The sequence below is a fragment of the Macaca fascicularis genome, chromosome 4 (assembly GCF_037993035.2).
Source record: "Macaca fascicularis isolate 582-1 chromosome 4, T2T-MFA8v1.1".
In the NCBI taxonomy this organism is placed as follows: domain Eukaryota; kingdom Metazoa; phylum Chordata; class Mammalia; order Primates; family Cercopithecidae; genus Macaca; species Macaca fascicularis.
This window is the reverse complement of record NC_088378.1, coordinates 99,518,822-99,540,432: the sequence shown is the minus strand read 5'-3', so window position 1 is coordinate 99,540,432 and position 21,611 is coordinate 99,518,822. Positions and strand designations below refer to the sequence as shown.

The 21,611-nt window shown below is 40.8% G+C and overlaps 2 protein-coding genes and 1 pseudogene across 48 annotated transcripts in view; 2 read left to right on the top strand and 1 right to left on the bottom strand.

Moving 5' to 3' along the window:
• Positions 1-20,075, bottom strand: part of FILIP1 (filamin A interacting protein 1) — a 311,264-nt gene extending 291,189 nt beyond the window's left edge. Inside the window, exons 1-2 of the mRNA XM_074037614.1 lie at positions 19,793-20,075; positions 12,641-12,762 (exon numbers count right to left, since the gene is read on the bottom strand). The gene's annotated coding sequence lies outside the window, so the exon portion shown is untranslated. The remainder of the gene's footprint in view (positions 1-12,640; positions 12,763-19,792) is intronic.
• Positions 11,885-11,973, top strand: LOC123573192 (U6 spliceosomal RNA; annotated as a pseudogene).
• A 118-nt stretch (positions 20,076-20,193) lies between the features above and the next one.
• Positions 20,194-21,611, top strand: part of SENP6 (SUMO specific peptidase 6) — a 112,884-nt gene continuing 111,466 nt past the window's right edge. For 45 of the 47 annotated variants that reach the window (XR_012433656.1, XR_012433655.1, XR_012433654.1 and 42 more), the window contains exon 1: positions 20,194-20,903. Coding sequence is in view for 5 of the 47 variants with exons in the window: in XM_074037624.1 (XP_073893725.1) it covers positions 20,852-20,903 (52 nt within the window). In the remaining 42 variants the exon portion in view is untranslated. The remainder of the gene's footprint in view (positions 20,904-21,611) is intronic. The other 2 variants (XM_074037637.1, XM_074037632.1) reach the window with 1 other exon arrangement.

The following is a 21,611-nucleotide window of genomic DNA, read 5'->3' as shown; positions in this document are numbered from 1 at the left end:
CTAAGGAACTCCCATTAAAGGCCTGACACATCTTCCCTTTCCTCTCTCCAAATGAGATGATCTCATAGAAACTTACATCTTCAATTTGTCATACTACAGATAATTGTTGGTATCTATTCTTAATATTATAGTCTCTGCTTTTCTTTTTTCAGTTACAAATTTTATTACATAGTGCTAATATATTTGCTGCATCTTTTTAGCAGAGATTTAAAAGAAAATGATTTATGTTTCATATACAGAGTATAACCAATCCTTTAAAAAAATATTTTTAATTGCTTCCTTTTGGTGTTTTTTTTGCTTTGTTTTGTTTTGTTTTTTGCTTGTTTGTTTGTTTGTTTGTTTGAGACGGAGTCTTGGTCTTGTAGCCCAGGCTGGTCTGTAATAGCACAATCTCGGCTCAGGGCAACCTCCACATTCCAGGTTCAAGCAATTCTCCTGCCTCAGCCTCCCAATAAGCTGGGACTACAGGCACGTGCCACCACACCTGGCTAATTTTTTTGTATTTTTAGTGGAGACAGGGTTTCATCATGTTGTCCAGGCTGGTCTGGAACTCCTGACCTCAGGTGATCTGCCCACCTCAGCCTCCCAAAGTGCTGGGATTACAGGCAAGAGCTACCGCTCCAGGCCAATTTTTTTCTTAGTCATTTTGGGGGAACAGGTGATATTTTGTTACATGGATAAGTTCTTCAGTGGTAATTTCTGAGATTTTGGTGCACCTGTCACCCAAGCAGTGTACACTCTACCCAACGTGTAGTCTTTTATCCCTCACCCACTTTGTTCCCTTCCTCTCAAGTCCTCAAAGTCCATTATATCATTCCTATGCCTTTGTGTCCTCATAACTTAGCTTCCACTTACAAGTGAGAACACAGGATACTTGGTTTTCCATTCCTAAGTTACTTCACTCAGAATAATGTTCTCCAACTCCATCCAGGTTGCTGCAAGTGCCATTATTTCATTATTTTTTATGGCTGAGTGGTATTCAGTGGTGTATATTCTTTATCCAATTGTTGGTCAATGGGCATTTATACTGGTTCTATATTTTTTTCAGTTGCAAATTGTGCTACTATAAACATTAGTGTGCAAGTGTTTTTTTCATATAATGACTTATTTTCCTCTGGGTAGATACCCAGTAGTGGGAGTGCTAAATCAAATGGTAGTTCTACTTTTAGTTCTTTAAGGAGTCTCCACACGGTTTTCCACAGTGGTTGTACTAGTTTACATTGCCACCAGCAGTGTAAAAGTGTTCCCTCTTCACAATATCCAAACCAATATCTATTATTTTTTTGATTTTTTAATTATAGCCATTCTTGAAGGAGTAAGGTGGTATCTCACTGTGTTCCCTGATAATTAGTGATGTTGAGCATTTTTCTTACATTTATTGGCCATTTGTATATCTTTTCTTTTCTTTTTTTGGGGGGGAGGGGGACGGAGTCTTGTTCTGTCCGCCAGGCTGGAGTGCAGTGGCATGATCTCAGCTTAATGCAACCTCCGCCTCCTGGGTTCAAGGGATTCTTCTGCCTCAGCCTCCTGAGTAGCTGGGATTACAGGCGCTTATCACCACGCCAGTTAATTTTTGTATTTTTAGTAGAGATGGAGTTTTACCATGTTGGCCAGGCTGGTCTCAAACTCCTGACCTCAGGAAATCCATCCATCTCGACCTCCCAAAGTGCTGGGATTACAGACGTGAGCCACCGCACCCAGCCTGTGTATCTTCTTCTGAGAATTGTCTACTCATGTCCTTTGCCCACTTTTATGTGGGGTTATTTGTTTTTACTTGATTTGTTTGAGTTCCTTATAGATTCTGGATATTGGTCCTTTGTCAGGTGCATAGTCTGTGAATATTTTCTCCAATTCTGTGGGTTGTCTGTTTGCTTATTATTTCTTTTGCTATGTAGAAGCTTTTTATTTTAATTAGGTCCCATCTATTTATCTTTTTGTTGCATTTGCTTTTGGGTTCTCGGTCATGAACTTTTTGTCTAAGCCAACATCTAAAACAGTTTTACCAATTTTATCTTCTAGAATTTTTATGGTTTCAGGTCTTATATTTAAGTATTTGACTCATCTTGAATTGATTTTTGTATAAGATGAGAACAAGGATTAAGTTTCATTCTTCTACATGTGGCTTGCTAATTATCCCATTACCATTTGTTGAATAGAATGTCCTTTCCTCACTTTATGTTTTTGTTTGCTTTGGTGGAGATCAGTTGGCTGTAAGCATCTGGCTTTATTTCTGGGTTTTCTACTCTGTTTCATTGGTCTATGTCAATATCCCTGATGAACACAGGTGCAAAAATCCTCAACAAAATAGTAGCTAACCAAATCCAACAGCATATCAAAAAGATAATATATCATGATCAAGTAAGTTTCATACCAGGGATGCAGGGATAATTCAGCATACGCAAGTCAATAAATACATCACATATGCAGAGTTAAAAACAGAAATCATATGATCATCTCAAGAGATAAAGAAAAAGCATTTGGCAAAATCCAGCATCACTTTATGATTAAAACCCTCAGCAAAATTAGCACAGAAGGGACATATCTCAAGGTAATAAAAGCCATCTATGACAATCCCACAGTCAACATTATACTGAATGGGGAAAAGTTGAAAGCATTTCCCCTGCCAACTGGAACAAGGCAAGGATGCTCACTTTTGCTACTTTTACTCGACATCGTACTGAAGTCCTAGCCAGAGCAATCAGACAAGAGAAATAAAGGGCATCCAAATTGGTAAAGAGGAAGTCAAACTGTCGCTGTTCACCAATGATATGATCATATACCCAGAAAATGCTAAAGACTCATTCAAAAAGCTCCTAGATCTGATAAATGAATTCAGCAAAATTTCAGGATACAAAATCAACGTGCACAAATCAGTAGCATGGCTATGCACCAACAAGGACAAGGTTGAGAAACAATCAATAACTCAATCCTTTTTACAACAACTGCAGAAAATAAAAATAAAATAAAATACTTAGGAACATATCTAACCAAATAAGTGAAATATCTCTACAAGGAAAACTACAAAACACTGCTGAAAGACATCATCAACCACACAAACAAATGGAAACACATCCCATGCTCATAGACGGGTAGAATCAATATTGTGAAAAATGACCATACTGCCAAAAGCAATCTACAGATTCAATGCAATTCCCACAGAACTAGAAAAAAAAATCCTAAAATTCATGTGAAACCAAAAAAGACCCCACATAGCCAAAGCAAGACTAAGCAAAAAGAACAAATCTGGAGGCATCACATTACCCAACTTCAAACTATACTACAAAGCTATAGTTACCAAAACAGAATGGTAATGGTATGTACTATCTGCTTTTCTAATACATTGAAACCAGTGTTGTAGTATATCCCTTTATTATAGATTTAATAGTTACCATGTAAGTTCAATACCTTCAGTAAACCAAACTTTCCAGTATAGTTTTTATGTGCATATGACATAATATTAAGACAAATCTAAATTTTTCACAATTATTTGCTAGATAAATGTGGAGTCCTAACTGGGAGCAGGTGGGGTCACAGAGTCAAGCTGGTGGGACCAGGGTAAAGCAAAAAGAAGAAGCAAATGAGCTATAATACAAGTCTGCCTTTCTTCATGGTCCAGGACACATAACCGTCCTGTGCAAACAACTCACAACCTTCCTGTGACCAGTTATCACCAGACCCTCAGCTGATAGAAAAATTGTAAGTTAGCTCACTGCAACCTTGACATTAATACTGCACAAAGCCCTCTTCAGCATACAGCACAAGCTCCATTCTATAAAATCCTATAAAATTTCCAGCACCTCTGTCTCTTTGTAGTTAGCTCCTCTCTTGCTAACTTGCCTGTTGCTTTCTTGCAATGTATTTTCATACTTTCTCTAACAAATCTGTCTTTATTTATCAACAACTGTCTTGGTAAATTTTTCTTACCCCCACACTACCAGCCCCAGATAGTCACTGTTCATCCACCACAGTAAAGATATCATACAACTTGCCCAGGCATGGTGGCTCATCCCTGTAATCCCAACACTTTGGGAGGCTGAGGCGAGTGGATCACTTGAGGGCAGGAGTTCAAGACCAGCCTGGCCAATGTGGTGAAACCCTGTCTCTACTAAAAATATAAAAATTAGCCGAGCATGGTGGCGTGCACCTGTAATCCAAGCTACTCAGGAGGCTGAGGCAAGAGAATCGCTTGGACCAGAGGCGGAGGTTGTAGTGAGCAGAGATGGCAAGACTCTGTCTCAAAAACACGCGCGCGCACATGCGCACACACACACACTACTTAATTCAAACAGCTATTGATTACTAGATAGAGTCATATGAAAGTACCAACATTTGATCATTTTGACCTACAAAAACAGCCACGTCCAGGTATGGTGGCTCACACCTGTAATCCCAGCACTTTGGGAGGCTGAGGCAGGAGTATTGCTTGAGTCCAAGAGTTCAAGGCTGCAGTAAGCTATGACTGCATCACTGCACTCCGGCCTAGGTGACAGAGCAAGACCCTGTCTCTAAAATTAATTAATTAAAAATAGCAATTCATTTGATTCCATCTTATCCCATAGTGATTTTAAGATAGTATACACAAACTGAATAATAATAAAAGAGAATGGAGGAGGCAGTCACCACAGCAACATCAGCAGTGCACCTAGCCCCCAGAGCTCCAGCCAAAGGAGAAGTGGGGTAAGTAAGAAGGTACCATAGCTCATACAAAGCAAACTGCCTGCAAATCGACCAGTGGTAATGCATCCAGAAAGCAAATGGCTAAAAAAGCCACACGAGAGAGGGCACCCTCTACTTAAGGGGTGAAGAAACCTCATCATTATAGACCTGGTACTGTGGCACTCCTTGAAATGAGACATTAACAGAAGTCCCTTGAACTTACGATCTGCCAAATTCCCTTCCAGCATCTAGCGTGAGAAATAGCTCAGAACTTTAAAACAGATCTGCACTTCCAGAGCACAGCTATTGGTGTTTTGCAGGAGGTAAGTGAAGCCCATCTGGTTGGCCTTTTTGAAGACACCAAACTGTGTGCTATCCATGTGTAATAAATTATGCCAAAAGACATCCAGGTAGCATGCTGCATATGTGGGAAAAAGTGCTTAAGAATCCACTATGATGGGAAATATTCACTCTAAAAAAAAATTCTCTTCTTCCTGTTATTGGTAGTTCTGAACATTATATTTTTTTCTTGGGGTCAAAAGGTACTTAAATATATGATTGTGAGTGGATAAACAGGGGACAGGAAACAGGTATTGGCAATTTTTCCATTTTCATTTGCATGTGAATTTTTAGTATAAATGCCAGGGATGTAAAGTATTAATGCAAGTCAAAATGTTTCAGTGAACAAGTTTCACTGTTTCAACTTTATAATGGTTATAAATAACCCTGTTAAAATTTTCTGGACAGTGCCAGCATTTTTAAAACAAGTAAATGCTTATTGATGGCAACTAAAGGGTATTTGTTGCAAGTTTATCATACAGTAGATTCCATCCATTCACTTTTCTAACTGAATTGTCCCATATGCAAGTACATATTTTTAATGTTGTCTGTCTTCTGTGCTATCCCTGCAAGTTTGCCATCAAAATACATTAAACTACAAAAAAGAAAGAGAGAAGAGATGAACCAACTTGTTATCTAGAATTCAATTTTGACTGATACATAAAATGTTTTTCCTACTTTCAAGATTATAGAACATGTATGGTCTTCACATCTAGAATTTTAAAACCTTAATGATGGGCAAGGCCTGAAAAATGAGGAAATTTACACAAAATATGGAAAAGTTCACAATGACCACATTGGCTTTTCTTTTCTTTCCTTTGCTTTTCTTTTCTTTGTTTTTCCTTTCTTTTCTTTCTTTCTTTTTTTCTTTTTTTTTTTTTTGAGACAGAGTTTCCCTCTATCACCCAGACCGGAGTTCATTGGTGCTGGGAGGTTCACTTCAACCTCTGCCTTCTGGGCTCATGTAGCTGGGATTACAGGCATGTGCCACCACGCCTGGCTAATTTTTGTATTTTTAGTAGAGATCAGGTTTCACCATGTTGGCCAGGCTGATCCCAAACTTCTGCCTCAGTCTCCCAAAATGCTGGGATTACAGGCATGAGGCACTGCACCTGGCCAATGATCATATTTTCATTAGAAAAGGTGTACTTTTTTAAAAGAAAGGTAAGATAATACTGTCAAACTTTGGAGTTTCAGAGAAAACATCTAAACTGTTCTTTATTTGTTAGCTTAACATTATTTGAAAATACTGAAAAATACTAGAAAGAAAGTAACTTCTTCCAAACTAAAATTCCATAAAAAAGAAGACAAGCTGGGCACGGTGGCTCATGCCTATAATCCCAGCTCTTTGGTAGGTCGTGGCAGCAGATCACTTGAAGTCAGGAGTTCGAGACCAGCCTGGCCAACATGTTGAAACCCTGCCTCTACTAAAAATACAAAAATTAGCTGGGTACATGGTGGCGTGCGCCTGTAATCCTTGCTACTGGGGAGGCTGAGACATGAGAATCGCCTGAACCCGGGAAGTGGAAGTTGCAGTGAGCCGAGATTGCACCATTGCACTCCAGCCTAGGCAACAGAGTGAGACTCTGTCTCAAAAAACAAAAATAAATTTTAAAAAAAGACAAAGTCATCCACACCAACCCTCTAATTCCTTTCTTCTGACATAGTTATGCCATACAGATTAGCTATATATAAGTTATGTTTATATAAATGATAAACATTTATATAAATGATAAACACACTGGCCTGTATCCAGTGTGATGGCTCTGATGAAAAAAAAGATGGCCTATAGCTTGCTTTTTCTTTTTCTATTAATTTTTCTATTAATCTTTTTTTAGAGATGGGGGTCTCACTATGTTGCCCAGCCTGGGCTTGAACTCCTAGCCTCAAGCAATCCTCCTACCTCAGCCTCCTGAGTAGTTGGGACTACAGATGTGTGCCACCACACCTTTGTTTTTTCTCTTAATTAATCATGGATGCTTTCCTGATCAGTACTGTCAACCTTTTATAAAAGATGCTATAAAAGATATTTATTTTGGGGCTAGAGCATTGCAATGAGAATATGTGTGCCATAGTAAATTATGTGCATATTCAGGGAGGTAAAGGAAGGCAAGGGTTTTCAAGGGAAAAAATGAGGAGGATCACAGAATTGTTTTGACATCATTATCCTTGGCTATAAAGATCTGTAACAAGTGTGATGCCAGTGCAAGGTTGGAAAGGCAGTTGTTGGGCAGATGTCCCTGCAGAAGTATTTCTTGTGTAAGGTTGCAATGGGTTTTATGAAAGATTGTGGTTTTTACAGTCTTTGTGATAGTTTTTATTATCAGGCATATAAGCATGAGAGCCTTTTCTTTATGACGTTCACCAGCTCTATTTGTCAGTGGGTTTTGTTTTTTTTTTTTTTTTTTACATCAGTAACTTCATTTTGATTCTGACAACATCCACAGTTTCCTCATTTCATCAAGATCTTCCTCCAAAAGCATCACTGATTAATCACCCTGTAGTTAGGTTTTGATGTCCCTCAGTACAGAATGGACCTGTCTTTGTTATTGGTCTTCTCTCATATTATAGGGAGTAATAGGCAACTAGGAGTCAGTGTCAAAACTCTTTTAGCCATGTTTGAGCAACAAGGGAGGTTTAAAGGGAGTAGCTGTAAGGCTCAGTCTACCTGAAGTCCATTAATAAGTTCTGTTCTGTGGTCTTTTGTTTTCATCTCAAAGTATTGGGTCAGCATTATTTTGTTAGGAGTTGTACTTCCGTAAAAATTTTACAGTTAACATACACAAAGTTTAAAAAGGGAAAAGACGAAGTAAAATTAATAGTAATATGACTATTCTAATTTATATAATTATTTTGAGCCATTAATCTAGGCTTAAAGATAACCAATTGAATAAATCAAATGACCATAGGGAATTAGGCGAGACCTATTGTAACCAGGTGAACTACTTTCTTATTTTGTATATATGGGTCTCAACTTTTTCAGAGGAATTTATCCAGGTATAGCACATAGTATTGCCAATAGCACAGACATTTTCTTATTTAACCAATGGACACTAAACAATTTTGTTGTTTTGTTTTGAGACAGGGTCTCTCTCTGTCACCCAGACTGGAGTGCAGTGGCACGATCTTGGCACTGCAACCTCACCTCCCAAGTTCAAGTGATTCTCCCGCCTCGGCCTCCCAAGTAGCTGGGACTACAGGTGTGTGCCGCCATGCCCGGCTAATTTTTGTGTTTTTAGTGGAGACAGAGTTTCACCATGTTGGCCAGGCTGGTGTCGAATTCCTGACCTCAGGTGATCCGCTCACCTAGGCCTCCCAAAGTGCTGGGATTACAGGCATGAGCCACTGCGCCTGGCCTACTAAACAATTTCTTAGGTTAGGCTCTCTTAAGTTACCAGCAGAATATACTGATGGTGAAATTTCAATTACATCATTAGCTTACCAAGTGTAAAAGGTAGCATTAAGAGGGGTAAGAGTCTAATTATGATATGGAGTCTTGCTTCAGTGTCTTGAGAAAAGCTATCTACAGCGTGAAAACATCAACTGCTGCTCCTGGTTTGTAATCTGAAAGTCTCTGGTCATGACACCAAGTGGCTTGGTAAACCTTTTGTGCGGCCCATACATCAGGCATGAGGTTTGTTTCTTACATTTCATCTAGTTTTGACTTATAGGGATTTAGGAACAAAGAAGCATACTGCCAATTATTGAAGGAAATTAGGAGAATTCAAGGTCTGATCTAGTCTACAGGTAGACAACAAGAAGTTGAAAAAAAAATGCACAGAGCTACTATCTAATAACAGCTGTATTAAATTTCTTTAGAAATATAACTTTTCCTGTAATCCCAGCACTTTGGGAGGCCGAGACGGGCGGATCACGAGGTCACGAGATCGAGACCATCCTGGCTAACACGGTGAAACCCCGTCTCTACTAAAAAAAAAATACAAAAACTAGCCGGTCGAGGTGGCGGGCGCCTGTAGTCCCAGCTACCCGGGAGCCTGAGGCAGGAGAATGGCGTGAACCCGGGAGGCGGAGCTTGCAATGAGCTGAGATCCAGCCACTGCACTCCAGCCTGGGCGACAGAGCAAGACTCCGTCTCAAAAAAAAAAAAAAGAAATATAACTTTTTCCCTCTACACTGATCATTAGGAATCTCAGGCTTAAAAACTTCTTGAGCATGGGAAGCCAAACCAAGGCAGACTTTAGACTTTATTTCAGTCTTAAGGTTCTTGGGTCTGCCAAGAAGCTACAATTTTTATTCACTCACTGTAAGGCTAGAAACTCCTAAAGCCAGACATTTTGTGCAAACTCTTAAATACAACATTTTATTCAAAGCCTTGGTAAATGACTAGGGGCACTGGCTCACACCTGTAATCCCAGAAACTTGGGAGGCCAAGGCAGGAGGATCCTGGATAACTTGAGGTCAGGAATTTGAGACCAACCTGGGCAATATAGTGAGACCCCACCTCTACCAAAAAAAAATTTGTTTTTAATTAGCCAAGCATGGTGGTACACACCTGTAGTCCTAGCCACTTAGGAGGCTGAGGGAGGAGTTTCACTTAAGCCTAGGAGCTTGAGAGCACAGTGAGTTTTGATCATGCTGCTGCACTCCAGCCTAGATTACAGAGTGAGACTCTGTCTCTAAAGAAACAAATAAACAAAAACACAAACATACAAAAAAAAGGCTTGGTGAAAAAAAAAACAAAACAAATTCAGTGTTTCCAATTACATCCTGTTTATGAAGAGAGAGCAAATTTTTATTGAACTTACGTAAATAGAGAATACTCATAAATATTTGCCAATTTTTGGAAGAATCAAGTAGGGGAAAAAAGCAAAGATGTTTCCATCTTTATTAGAAGTATACTTTACCAAATTCTTGTAAACTATAAATAGCTTATGAGAAAAAAATTTCTTAAATCTGAAAAAAAAACATTTAAATAAAGAACCAACAATGGTTTAAATAAGTCATAAAAACATTACCAATTACTTAATTTCATGTAACTATTTTATTGTTTTGCTTGATCTTGATTAGCAGTTGTATGAACCTATAAGTTTCCTTATTAGAGTTCTGAAGATTTTTATTTCATTCATTGTTCTTAAAGTTACCAGAAATCTGTGTTCAAGACTACTTGTTAGAGTCTTTTCCATGAAAAGTCATTTTGGACTAGAGCTGATTGCAAATGCTTTTAGAGAAGATTTCAAAGCAATAACTGTTGATGACAGAAACTTAAAATAGTCATGGTTAAAAATCTGATGAAAGTTCCTGACCAGGCACAGTGGTTCACACCTGTAATCCCAGCACTTTGGGAGGTTGAGGTGGGCAGATTGCTTGAGCCCAGGAGTTTGAGACCAGCCTAGACAACAAGGTGAAATCCCATCTCTACAAAAAATACAAAAATTAGCTGGGTGTGGTAGTGCACAACTATAGTCCCAGTTACTCAGGAGGCTGAGGTAGGAGGATTGCTTGCTTGAGCCCAGGAAGCAGAGGTTGCGGTGAGCCAAGATCACACCACTGCACTCCAGCCTGGGCAACACAGTGAGACCTTGTCTCAAAAAAATAAAAAATAAATAATTTCCCAATTGACAAGGAAATTTAGTTATTTCCATTACATGCAGGATTTGAATCAGGTTTGTGAGGCCGAGGTCGGCAGATCATGAGGTCAGGAGATGGAGACCATCCTAGCTAATATGGTGAAACCCCATCTCTACTAAAAATACAAAAAATTAGCCAGGTGTGGTGGCAGGCACCTGTAGTCCCAGCAACTTGGGAGGCTGAGGCAGGAGAATGGCTTGAACCCAGGAGGCGGAGGTTGCAGTGAGCCAAGATCACACCACTGCACTCCAGCCTGGGCAACAGAGTAAGACTCTATCTCAACAACAAGAAAAAAAAAAGAATCAGAATCATGACTGACAATGTCATATCAGAAGGATCAAACTTTTATAAATCTTATACAACCGTTAGAATACTCACATTAATATATATCCATACAAATATAAGTTTAGGAAAGATTTAATATAGCCACCAAAATTATGACTGTAACATATTATATTTTTATGAATTGATGTAACTTTTAGAACATTTATATCAATAGCACACACATAAATGTAACTGAGGGAATATCTAGTATCACTTATCATTTTACAATGCTTCTCATACAATTTACCAAATAAGCTTAATTATTTAATATCTCTAAAAGATGAGAGACACAACTTTGAGGCTCTCCAGCGGCCCAACTGGAAAATCCCAATGTTAATTTTGAGTCAAAAAGATTTAATTTCAGATTTTGATGATGTGGGTGCGGGGAGGACCTGCCAAAGATGTTAAAAAGTTCAAAACCCTTGATCAAAACAAAATCACAGGTTACCGTAAAATAATAGCCATTAATTTAACCACAGTGACAAAAGACTTCAAAAGCAATACAGAAAGTTATATGGATGTAAAAACCTAACCCTTTTAAAGCTCAGTTTTTCTATGTAATCCAAAACCTAATAAAGACAAGATAGGAAATTATCTTGATAAAACGTAAAATCTTTGTTTTTTTCAGGCCAGTTACCAGAACACGCTACAAGAAAAATCTCTTGTAGCGTGATTGCTTCTCCTTATGGGAAGCCCATTTAGATAATCTGGAAGTCAATCCTGATGAAAAGGGTACTTGAATTTAATCAGGCACAGGAAGAATGTATCTAGGGTTAAGAATATGCACTACATTATACAGCAATGTAAACAAGAAAACTAATACCTTGAGTGGGGGAATACATGGCTCTCACTAACAACACAGGAAGTGTCCTGATTACACGGAACAATTTAGGCACATCAGTAAAAGCCAAGTGTACAGAATTGGGTATACTGAAGGAATACACTGTGTTTCTAAGCCTTTAAGATAAATATTTCAGTGCTTGCTTTGGCAGCACATATACTAAAGTTGGAATGATACAGAGAAGATTAGCATGGCCATAAGCTGTTAAAAAACAATAATTTTTTAAAAATTTGAGCATCAACTGTAATAGTAGAGTTGGAAGAAAAAAAAGTTATAGAAATTGATGAAAAGATTGAAGGAGAGAGTTATCACCTCAGCCAAGAAAAAAGATACACCTCTTCAAAGGAAGAAAGAACAAAGGGCAATGATGTATGACCTGCAAATCACATGCAACAAGGTACAGCAAAAGTTGAACTTTTTTTCCTTAAGTTAACATTGAACTTCTAGGCTGAACATGTGGCCCATACCTGTAATCCCAGCACTTTGAGAGGCCAAGGCAGGTGGATCACTGAGCCCAGGAGTTCGAAACCAGCCTGGAGAGTATAGGAGACCCTGTCTTTACAAAAATTAGCTGGATATAGTGGCACACACCTGTAGTCCTAGCTACTCGGGAGGCTGAGGTGGAAGAATTGCTTGAGCATGCAAGGTCAAGGCTGCAGTGAGCTGTCACTCCAGCCTGGGTGGCAGAGTGAGAACTTGTCTAAAAAAAAAAAAAAAAAAAAAAAAAAAAAAAAGGCCAGGCGTGGTGGCTTACACCTGTAATTCCAGCACTTTGGGAGGCCAAGGTGGGCCGATCACTCGAGGCCAGGAGTTTGAGACCAGCCTGGCCAACATGGCAAAACCCCGTCTCTACTAAAAATACAAAAATTAGCCGTGTGTGGTGGCACGCACCTGTAGTCCCAGCTACTCAGGAGGCTGAGACAGGAAGACTGCTTGAATCTGGGAGGCAGAGGTTGCAGTGAGCCAAGATCCCGCCATTGCACTCCAGCCTGGGTGACAGAGTGAGACTCCATCTGAAAAAAAAAAAAAAAAAAAAGTTGGTTGAACTTCTAAAATACAAATCTGAGAAGTTACAAAAAGGAAAAATTTTACCTTGAGAAATAAAATTATTAGTCTTAATGAAAAAGATAGCATCAGGCCAGGCACGGTGGCTCACGCCTGTAATTCCAGCACCTTGGGAGGCCAAGGTGGGTGGATCACCTGAGGACAGGAGTTCAAGACCACCCTAGCCAACATGGTGAAACCTTGTCTCTACAATATAAAAAATTTGCTGGGCATGGTGGAGGATGCCTGCAATCCCAGATACTCCAGAGGCTGAGGCAGGGGAATCGCTTGAACCTGGGAGGCGGAGGTTGCAGTGAGCCGAGATTGTGTCACTGCGCTCCAGCCTGGGTGACAGAGCAAGACTCTGTCTCAAAAAAAAAAGAAAAGAAAAGAAAAGAAAAAACAAAAACAAAAACAAAGACAGCATCTCCAACCTAAAACTTGGGAAACTAAATAGATCTCAGGAAGAAATGTGGCAGAAATACAAACTGTTAGCAGTTTAGAGGATGGCTGTTAAAGAAACAGATTTCAGAATCAAAACCTCTGGTAATTTTATTAAGAGCAAATGAATACTTTTTAAAAATCCTGTTCTTCTAACATAGGGGACCAAATTTGTTTAGTTTTGTATTAGTGTATTTTTAATATTAAAGCTCAATTTTAGAAAGACTCATAAACAATTGCCTTCTAATTATAGCCAACTTAATCATAAACAAAATTCCTCTCATAAAGTTCGCTTTCACAAACCTTATCACAACCTTATTCAGACCACTGATGACATGCTTGAATTTTCTGCTTTGTCTTATACTTCTCTTTATTAACCAGTCATTTGACATTAGGATAAAAATTTACCATACAAGATTCTTTCTTGTACAAAATTATCCTTTTCTTTTTAACCTTCTTTACCAAAAATATATCCTTATATCCACAACTTTTTCAGTACTAATGGATCTACTTCACTGGCTTAAATAGTTGCAAAGCATTCTGCCAAAAAGATGTTCCATGGTGTATTTGATAATTTCTCTATCCTGATAATATATCTTTCCATACTTGGCTGGGCATGGTGGCTCAGGCCTGTAATCCCAGCATTTTGGGAGGCTGAGGTGGGTTGATCACTTGAGGTCAGGAGTTGGAGACCAGCCTGGCCAACCTGGCAAAACCCCATCTCTACTAAAAATATACATATATGTATATATATATATATTTGTCCTATACTTAACATTTGTGTGATTGCTGAAAACATTGTGGCCCCTTTACACTGGGGTGGTGAACAACGGTTTGGCAAACTTTGAGGTCATCAAAGCATCTTCTTGAAAAATATGACTTTAGAAAATAGCCAACATTTGTATTAGACTATGTTCTTCAGAAATAAAAGAATCAGAGAAAGAAAAGCAGTAAGAAACTTACAAATATGTACACACACAAATTAGGGAGAAAGATAAAGTAATTATCTCACACGTATGTATTTATAATAAAATTATATTTAGAAGAATAGATAAGGAAGCTAGTTATAAAATGAGTCTTTTAATCTCCTAAGGCAAAGGCGTTTAAAGTCCAAAGCTCAGAGTGCTATTTAATCCTTTTTTGTGTGTGTTCTGAAGACTAAAGTTTGTCAACCTGCAGAAGTAATGAGGCAGTTCAGTTTGCAAAGTGAAGTTAATGAAAAACACAAAATTCTAATCAGATTTAGTTTGGAGTCAGCTTTAAAGAATAGCACTTTCGGGCTGGGCACAGTGGCTCAGGCCTGTAATCTCAGCACTTTGGGAGGCCGAGGCGGGCAGATCACCTGAGGTCAGGAGTTTAAGACCAGCCTGTCTCTATTAAAAATACAAACATTAGCCGGGTGTGGTGTGTACACCTGTAGTCCCAGCTACTTGGGAGGCTGAGGCAGAAGAATTGCTTGAACCCAGGAGGTAGAGGTTGCTGTGAGCCAAAATTGCGCCACCGAACTCCAGCCTGGACCACACAGTGAGACTCTGTCTCAAAAAAAAAAAAAAAAAAAAAAAAGAACAGAATAGCACCTTCAACAGACTCAAATAAATAAGGACAATACAATAATGATGATCTATGAAAGTACCACTTTTATGCATTATTTCATGTTTAAATGTTTGCTTCTAGGTCCACGGATTATATTCTACCTGTCGTTACCACATTATAATGACAATCGGAGACCATGAACCTTGGAGTCTAAATGGACTTCAGCTCAAATCCTAGGTCTACAGTTTTCTAGCTGAGTCACCTTGGCAAGGTCATTTGAACTTTAAGTCTATTTTCACTTATAAAATAGGAATAGCCAGGTGCAGTGGCTCACTCCTGCAATCCCAGCACTTTGGGAGGCCGAGGCGGGCGGATCATGAGGTTAGGAGTTCAAGACCATCTTGGCTAACACAGTGAAAACCCATCTCTACTAAAAATACAAAAAAAAAATTGCCAGGTGTGGTGGTGGGTGCCTGTAGTCCCAGCTACTTGGAAGGCTGAGGCAGGAGAATGGCAAGAACCCGGGAGGCGGAGCTTGCACTGAGCTGAAATCGTGCCAATGCACTCCAGCCTGGGTGACAGACTGAGACTCCGTCTCAAAAAAAAAAAGAAGAATGACAGTAGATGTTCAGTAAATATTGGTTAGGAGATCTGGATAGTATACCTACCAAATCATATAGAGAGTACTGCCTTTACATAAATAGCTATATTATCCTGAAAGTGTGGTTCTCAGATCAGCACCATCTTTGAGCTTATTAGAAATGCAAATTCATGGATCCTACCCAGACCTATGTAATCAGATGGTCTGGGATAGGGCCCAGGAAACTGCTTTATAAGCTCTTTAGTTGATTTTTAATGCATGTTAAAGTTTGAGAACTACTGCCTCAGAGATCGGCTAGAAATGATTTCCCTGTGATCAATTCCATTAATGAACATGAAGGGATCTAGTAGTCATCTGCAGGACCAGTTTATCTGCTAGGCACAAGAGGCACAGTGCCAAGGGCCCATGACATTTTAAAGGTCTTAGAAAAATGTTTTAATTTTTTTAATCAAAAGAAAAAAATGAACATAATGATAATAAGTATATAACAACAAATCCAATCTGGATTATATTTTATCTTTATACCAAAGTAGTTGTAAAATTAACTGATTTAAAAATTTTAAATGTAGTTTTATATATAGCATTTAAACTCTTGCTAAAAAAAGTTTGATATATTTCCTATGGAGGAAGGGCCCCATGAAGTCATAGTGCTTAGGGCCCAGGAAAGTCATAATGCAGCCCTAGTCACCTGAAAACTTCCCTGTTCACTTATAAATGTTGACACTGAAGGTGCCTGGTAGGAACTGACTATGTGTAAGAAATGTGTGCTATTTTGAGGATATACTCACAATTTTTAAAAGATTAGTTTTGAGATTCATTTAATCAAAAGTTTAAAATTGTAAGCATTAAAATGGCTGATAAACAACCTGCTAAAACCCTAGGAAAAAATCTGCAACATGGAACAGGGATAGAAATCATTGACTAAAGAGAAGAACTGGAAATTACAAATGAGCATGAAATATGGTAAGATTAAAACAAACACTAATAAGATAATCAGCAAGTTGAAAGTGAAATAGGATAATGTTAGAACAGAAACTTGTATCCTTATAACAGAAATGGATATACTATTTTCATATAATGCTCCTCGTTTCATCGGGCACAAATACATTTAGCCCTTGAAAAACCATCAACCAGTCACTAATTGCAGAACCTGCTATTGTCTCCTGAAACTTGTACTTAGTTGTGGATTAACTATATACTGCATGTCTCAGTGTGGTGTTTAGAAGAATGGGATTTGATAACTATGTTTTCAAAGAAATATTAAAATATTAAATTAAAATATTAAAAGTTGCTATTTTATTAATCATTATTAAGCTCTACCAGTATAGACTATGGGTCAGTTTATCCAAGTAGTTTTATATACAGCACTTTAAATTTGGCTAAAATAGAGGAAACATCAGCTATGATACAAAAGAATTTGCAGCCTTAGGGATAACATACACAGAGAGAAAACTTTGTTATGTGTCTATAACCAACTCAAATCTTCCTTTTGTCAATTCCCAGACCCCTCAGAGCAACTTAGGTTATTTCAACATCATAATCTTCAAATCCAAACCCTAGGTTCACAGCCCGATTGCTGGTCCGTTTTAGAGTATCTTTCCTTGATTTCTACCACAATGTTATTTGGGGCATAGACATTTTCTGAACATCTGAGAAGATTGTATTACATAGTCTTTAAGGAGCTGGGTTCTACGATCCTATCATCCTAAATTTTCCTTGGGAAAAAATTATTTTTGATCTATTGTATTATTTACTCATTACGCAGATATGTATTAATATCTATTGGTGAAGGATTCTATTCAGACAAAAAGTGCATTGCAGATGGAGGGTAAAACATGTCCAAAGGCTCCGATGTAGAAAAGAGAAACTGAAAAATTGAAAATGGCTGGAGCTTAATGAAGAAGATGAGAATGCTGCAAGAGGAGGTTAGTGAGGTAGGTAGGGAAGGGCCTGGGATTTAGGACTTTATCCTAAGAGCAAAGGTAAATCTTTGAGTGGTTTTAAACGGTAAAGTGCTTTGATCTGGTTTACATTAAAAAAAAAGAGGTCAGGCGCGGTGGCTCACACCTGTAATCCCAGCACCTTGGAAGGTCAACGTGGGTGGATCACTTGAACTCATGAGTTCAAGACCAGCCTGGGTGACACGGTAAAACCCTGTCTCTACAAAAAATACAAAAAAAAAAATTAGCTAGGCATGATGGTGCACACCTGTAGTCACATCTACTTGGGAGACTGAGGTAGGAGGATCACCTGAGCCTGGGAGGCAGAAGTTACAGTGAACCGAGATTGCACCACTGCACTCCAGCTTGAGTCAGAGAGCCAGACCTTGTCTCAACAATAATAATTAATTTTTAAAAAGATTATTGTGGCTTTTGTGTGAGAAATGGATTAGAAGAGGGGTAGAGAGAATAAGAAATAACCTGTTTGAAGCTATTATTGTAGTATAGCTGAAAGATTATAGTGGCTAAGATTGGTGGGGACACACTGGAACTGGAAAAAATGAATAGATTCAAGAGATAATCAGGAAGGAGATTTGATTTAAAAGAGAGGGGAATAGGAGAGAGAGGGAGCGAGAAAGGGAGATGAGTGATTCCTAGTTTTTTGGCTTGTGAAACCAGAAATGCGTGAATGACATGAGTGAATGACAATGCTATTCACTAGGCTAAGACAACCAGGAAAGGGTCAGGCGCGGTCGCCCACGCCTGTAATCCCAGCACTTTGGGAGGCCGAGGCAGGTGGATCACCTGAGGTCAGGAGTTCGAGACCAGCCTGGCCAATGTGGTGAAACCCCATCTCTACCGAAAATACAAAAATTAGCTGGGCGTGGATTAGCCGGGCGTGGTGGCAGGCGCCTGTAATCCCAGCTACTCTGGAGGCTGAAGCAGGAGAATAGCTTGAACCTGGGAGGCGGAGGTTGCTGTGGGCCGAGATCACGCCATTGCACTCCAGCCTGGGCGACAAGAGTAAAACTCCATCTCGGGGAAAAAAAAAAATCTTCTACACATTTTACCTTGTTTCCCATTGCATGTGTTGCTGTAACACATGGTAATTACCACTAATTTAGCAATTTAACACAAACCTTTTCTGATAGTTCTGTAGGGTCAGAAGTCCAATACCTTTCTGATTGAGCTAAAGTCAAAGTGTCAGTTTTCCTTTCTGGAGACTCCTGAGGAGAATTGATTTTCTTGCCTTTTCCAGCTTCCAGAGGCCACACACATTCCTTGACTCCTGGCACCTTCCTCCATTTTCAAAGCCAGCATATATGCATTTTAAAAGCAAAGATTTATTTTTAATTAAAAAAAGTTTCTCCAAATGGAATCAAGCTGCTGAAAGTTTTTTTTTTTTTTTTTTTTAGGGAGTCTAGCTCTGTTGCCCAGGCTGGAGTGCAATGGTAAGATCTCGGCTCACTGCAATCTCCGCCTCCCGGGTTCAAGCAGTTCTCCTGCCTCAGCCTCCCGAGTAGCTGGGATTACAGGCATGCGCCACAACGTCCAGCTAATTTTGTACTTTTAGTAGAGACGGGGTTTCTCCATGTTGGTCAGGCTGGTCTCTAACACCCCCGGACCTCAGGTGATTCACCCGCCTGGGCCTTCCAAAGTGCTGCGATTACAAGCGTGAGCCACCGCGCCCAGCCTGAAAGATTTTTTTAAAAACTACATGTTGAAGTCTGTACAAATGGCCAGTTACCCACATTTGCCTATTACCTACACATCTCAGTATTATACTGTCATTGGCACAGACGATGTCATAGAACATCACAACAGGATCATGCAATAACCTCAGGCAACAAACATAAATTATATTCATTACACTACTCTTGCCAATCAGGAAAGATTATTGGTTGGCATTAGGAAAAAGATTTTAAAGGACGTTTAAAACAATAAGCCTTTCTGCATAGGCCTTCGTTAATAAGACAACTGAATTAGAACAGTCCATTCCCCAAAGACTGCACTTAATCATACCGGTTTTCTGCATCATTTTAATTGCTGTTGACTTTTCATTGACATTTAGCATAGATTTTTCCTCATTTTTGTTTTTTAAAGAACGATACTGAAAGACAAGAAAAATGCTATCAGAGGAGTACAAACGTAAAGGAGTTGAGTTTCAGTCGTGAAACAGTATAATCGTTTTCTGTGCTTTCCATATTTCCTTGAATGAGAATGTAGTTTTTAATATGAAAAAATTTTTAAAGGAAAAGAAGTTAAAAAAAAAAAAAAGCCTCACTTGTAAGGTAGGGTATGGTTTTTTTAAGTCTCAGGCACGTAAATGACAAGGGACTTCTTTAAAAAACAAACAAACAAACAAACAAAAAAAAACACTGCCATTTAAAGCTGACTGGTACGATCTTCCCTAAGTTATTTTGAAAACTTCTTGAAAAATAAATGTAGACCACGAATCATTTACCAAACATGTGATTCCAGTACCTCACTACCTTTTCTCTTCAGGTGGCTGTAGTTTAAATTCTAAGGCCTCCTCAAGAAATGACATTTTCACATTTCTTAGGCATCTGTGGTGTCAGAGGAACAAACCCATCACCGGCCTGGCGCAGAAGCGCACACGCCAGGTCTGCCACCGGGCCCCGAGCTGTGGGGATTTTGGATGTAACGTGTCTAGGCCGAACCTGCGCCGTGAAAGGCCGACCCTGCCGAAAGCCCGGGCGGCGGGCGCCCACAAGTCAGGGCTCGGTGCGGCGCGGCAGCCAGCTCTGCGGGCGAGCCGAGTCCGGGCTGCTGAGGGGGAGCAGCGCCGGGGGCGGCGGCGTCGGGGCGGGGGCGGGAGCCGGGCGGGAGCCGGGCGGGAGCCGGGCGGCAGCTCCAGCGCCCGTGGGGGAGGAGCGGCAGCGGCGGCGGCTGGAGCTGCTGTGGCGACCGACGCGAGGCGGTGGCAGAGGAGACCCACCCCTGTCCACATGGACAGTCGCAAAGGCCTCCGCTGATGCATTCACGCCTGGGCGGGGTGGGCGGACGGCCGTAGCGGCGGCGGCTGCAGAACGAGTTGGGGGCCTGGAAGCGCCTGACGGTCGCGGAGACCTCGCCGCTCCGGCGCGGCGGTGCGGCCATTTTACGGCCTGGGACGAAGGGAGGCGTGTTTGTGTGCTCGCTTTCATCCTCCTTTCTTGGGAACCCACGGCCGGGGGAAGTTTCTCAGGCAGCCTAGGTGGGCGGTGGATGGGGAGTCGTGGGCCGAGAGGAACCGGGCCCGGGAAGCGCCGTCGTCGTCGTCGCCGCTCGCGTTCCCCCCGAGGGGCCTGAGAAGCTCGGGCCGCGGGCCTCGCTGCCCGCCAGCCCGCGGACAGGCCCGGGCGCGCCTGGCCTGCTTTTGTGTAGGCCCATCTGAACGTGGGAGCGCCGCCCGCCTGACGGCTGAGCCCGAGGCCCGCAACCCTGCGGCGTCTACCCTCCTCCGGCGCGGCCCCTCATCCCGGCGAGCACGGCGGCGGTGTGGGCCATGGATTAAGAAGGAGGCGGCGTGGGAGGAGGAAGATGGCGGCCGGCAAGAGCGGCAGCAGCGCCGGGGAGATTACTTTTCTGGAAGGTACGTCTATTTCTGCTCTTGACGGAGAGAAAAGAGGGTATACTGGAAAACGTGGCCCCCAGAACCCCGGGTATTCAGTTATCTGCGCTGGGTGGGTTTGGGGGGCGGTGAAGTACGAGGGATGAGCGATGACGGAGAGGGAGTGTGCTGCGAGCGCGCTTGGTTCGAGTCCGCCCAGGCGAGGGGCTCGGCTGCGAGCCGGTTCGGCCCAGGGGGCGCGGGTGGATTGAGCCGCGAGCCAGAGTTGGTGGGCGTCCTTTGAGAGTGCGCGCTGAAGTCTTTGACATTTAAAAAAATTTTGGGGTGGTGGCCTAAGGATGAGAGCAGCCAGCATTCACATCTTGTTTGGTGTTCATGAAAAGTTTCAAATTGCTAAGGTTGGGTGCAATTGGGGACCAATCTAAGTAGGGAGGGGACAGACAGTTTCATTGAGGTGTGTTTTATACCCTCTGGTCTGTTTCTCAGAGTTTCAGGCTTGCTTTTGCAGCCAGCCTTCCGATTAGGCCTGGCCTTGTCTGATATTCTTTCGGAATGTGTTTTTATAAAAACATTCTATAAAATTATCTGGAAAAAGAGTAAGGTTTACAGTATCAATTTTGGGGCCGTAACTAAAGCTCATTGACACAATTTGAGTGTTTTAGTTACTCGTGAGGGAAAGTTAAACGTTTGCTGTAAGTGGACTAAGCCAGTCTCAAGAAAAGCTGTACG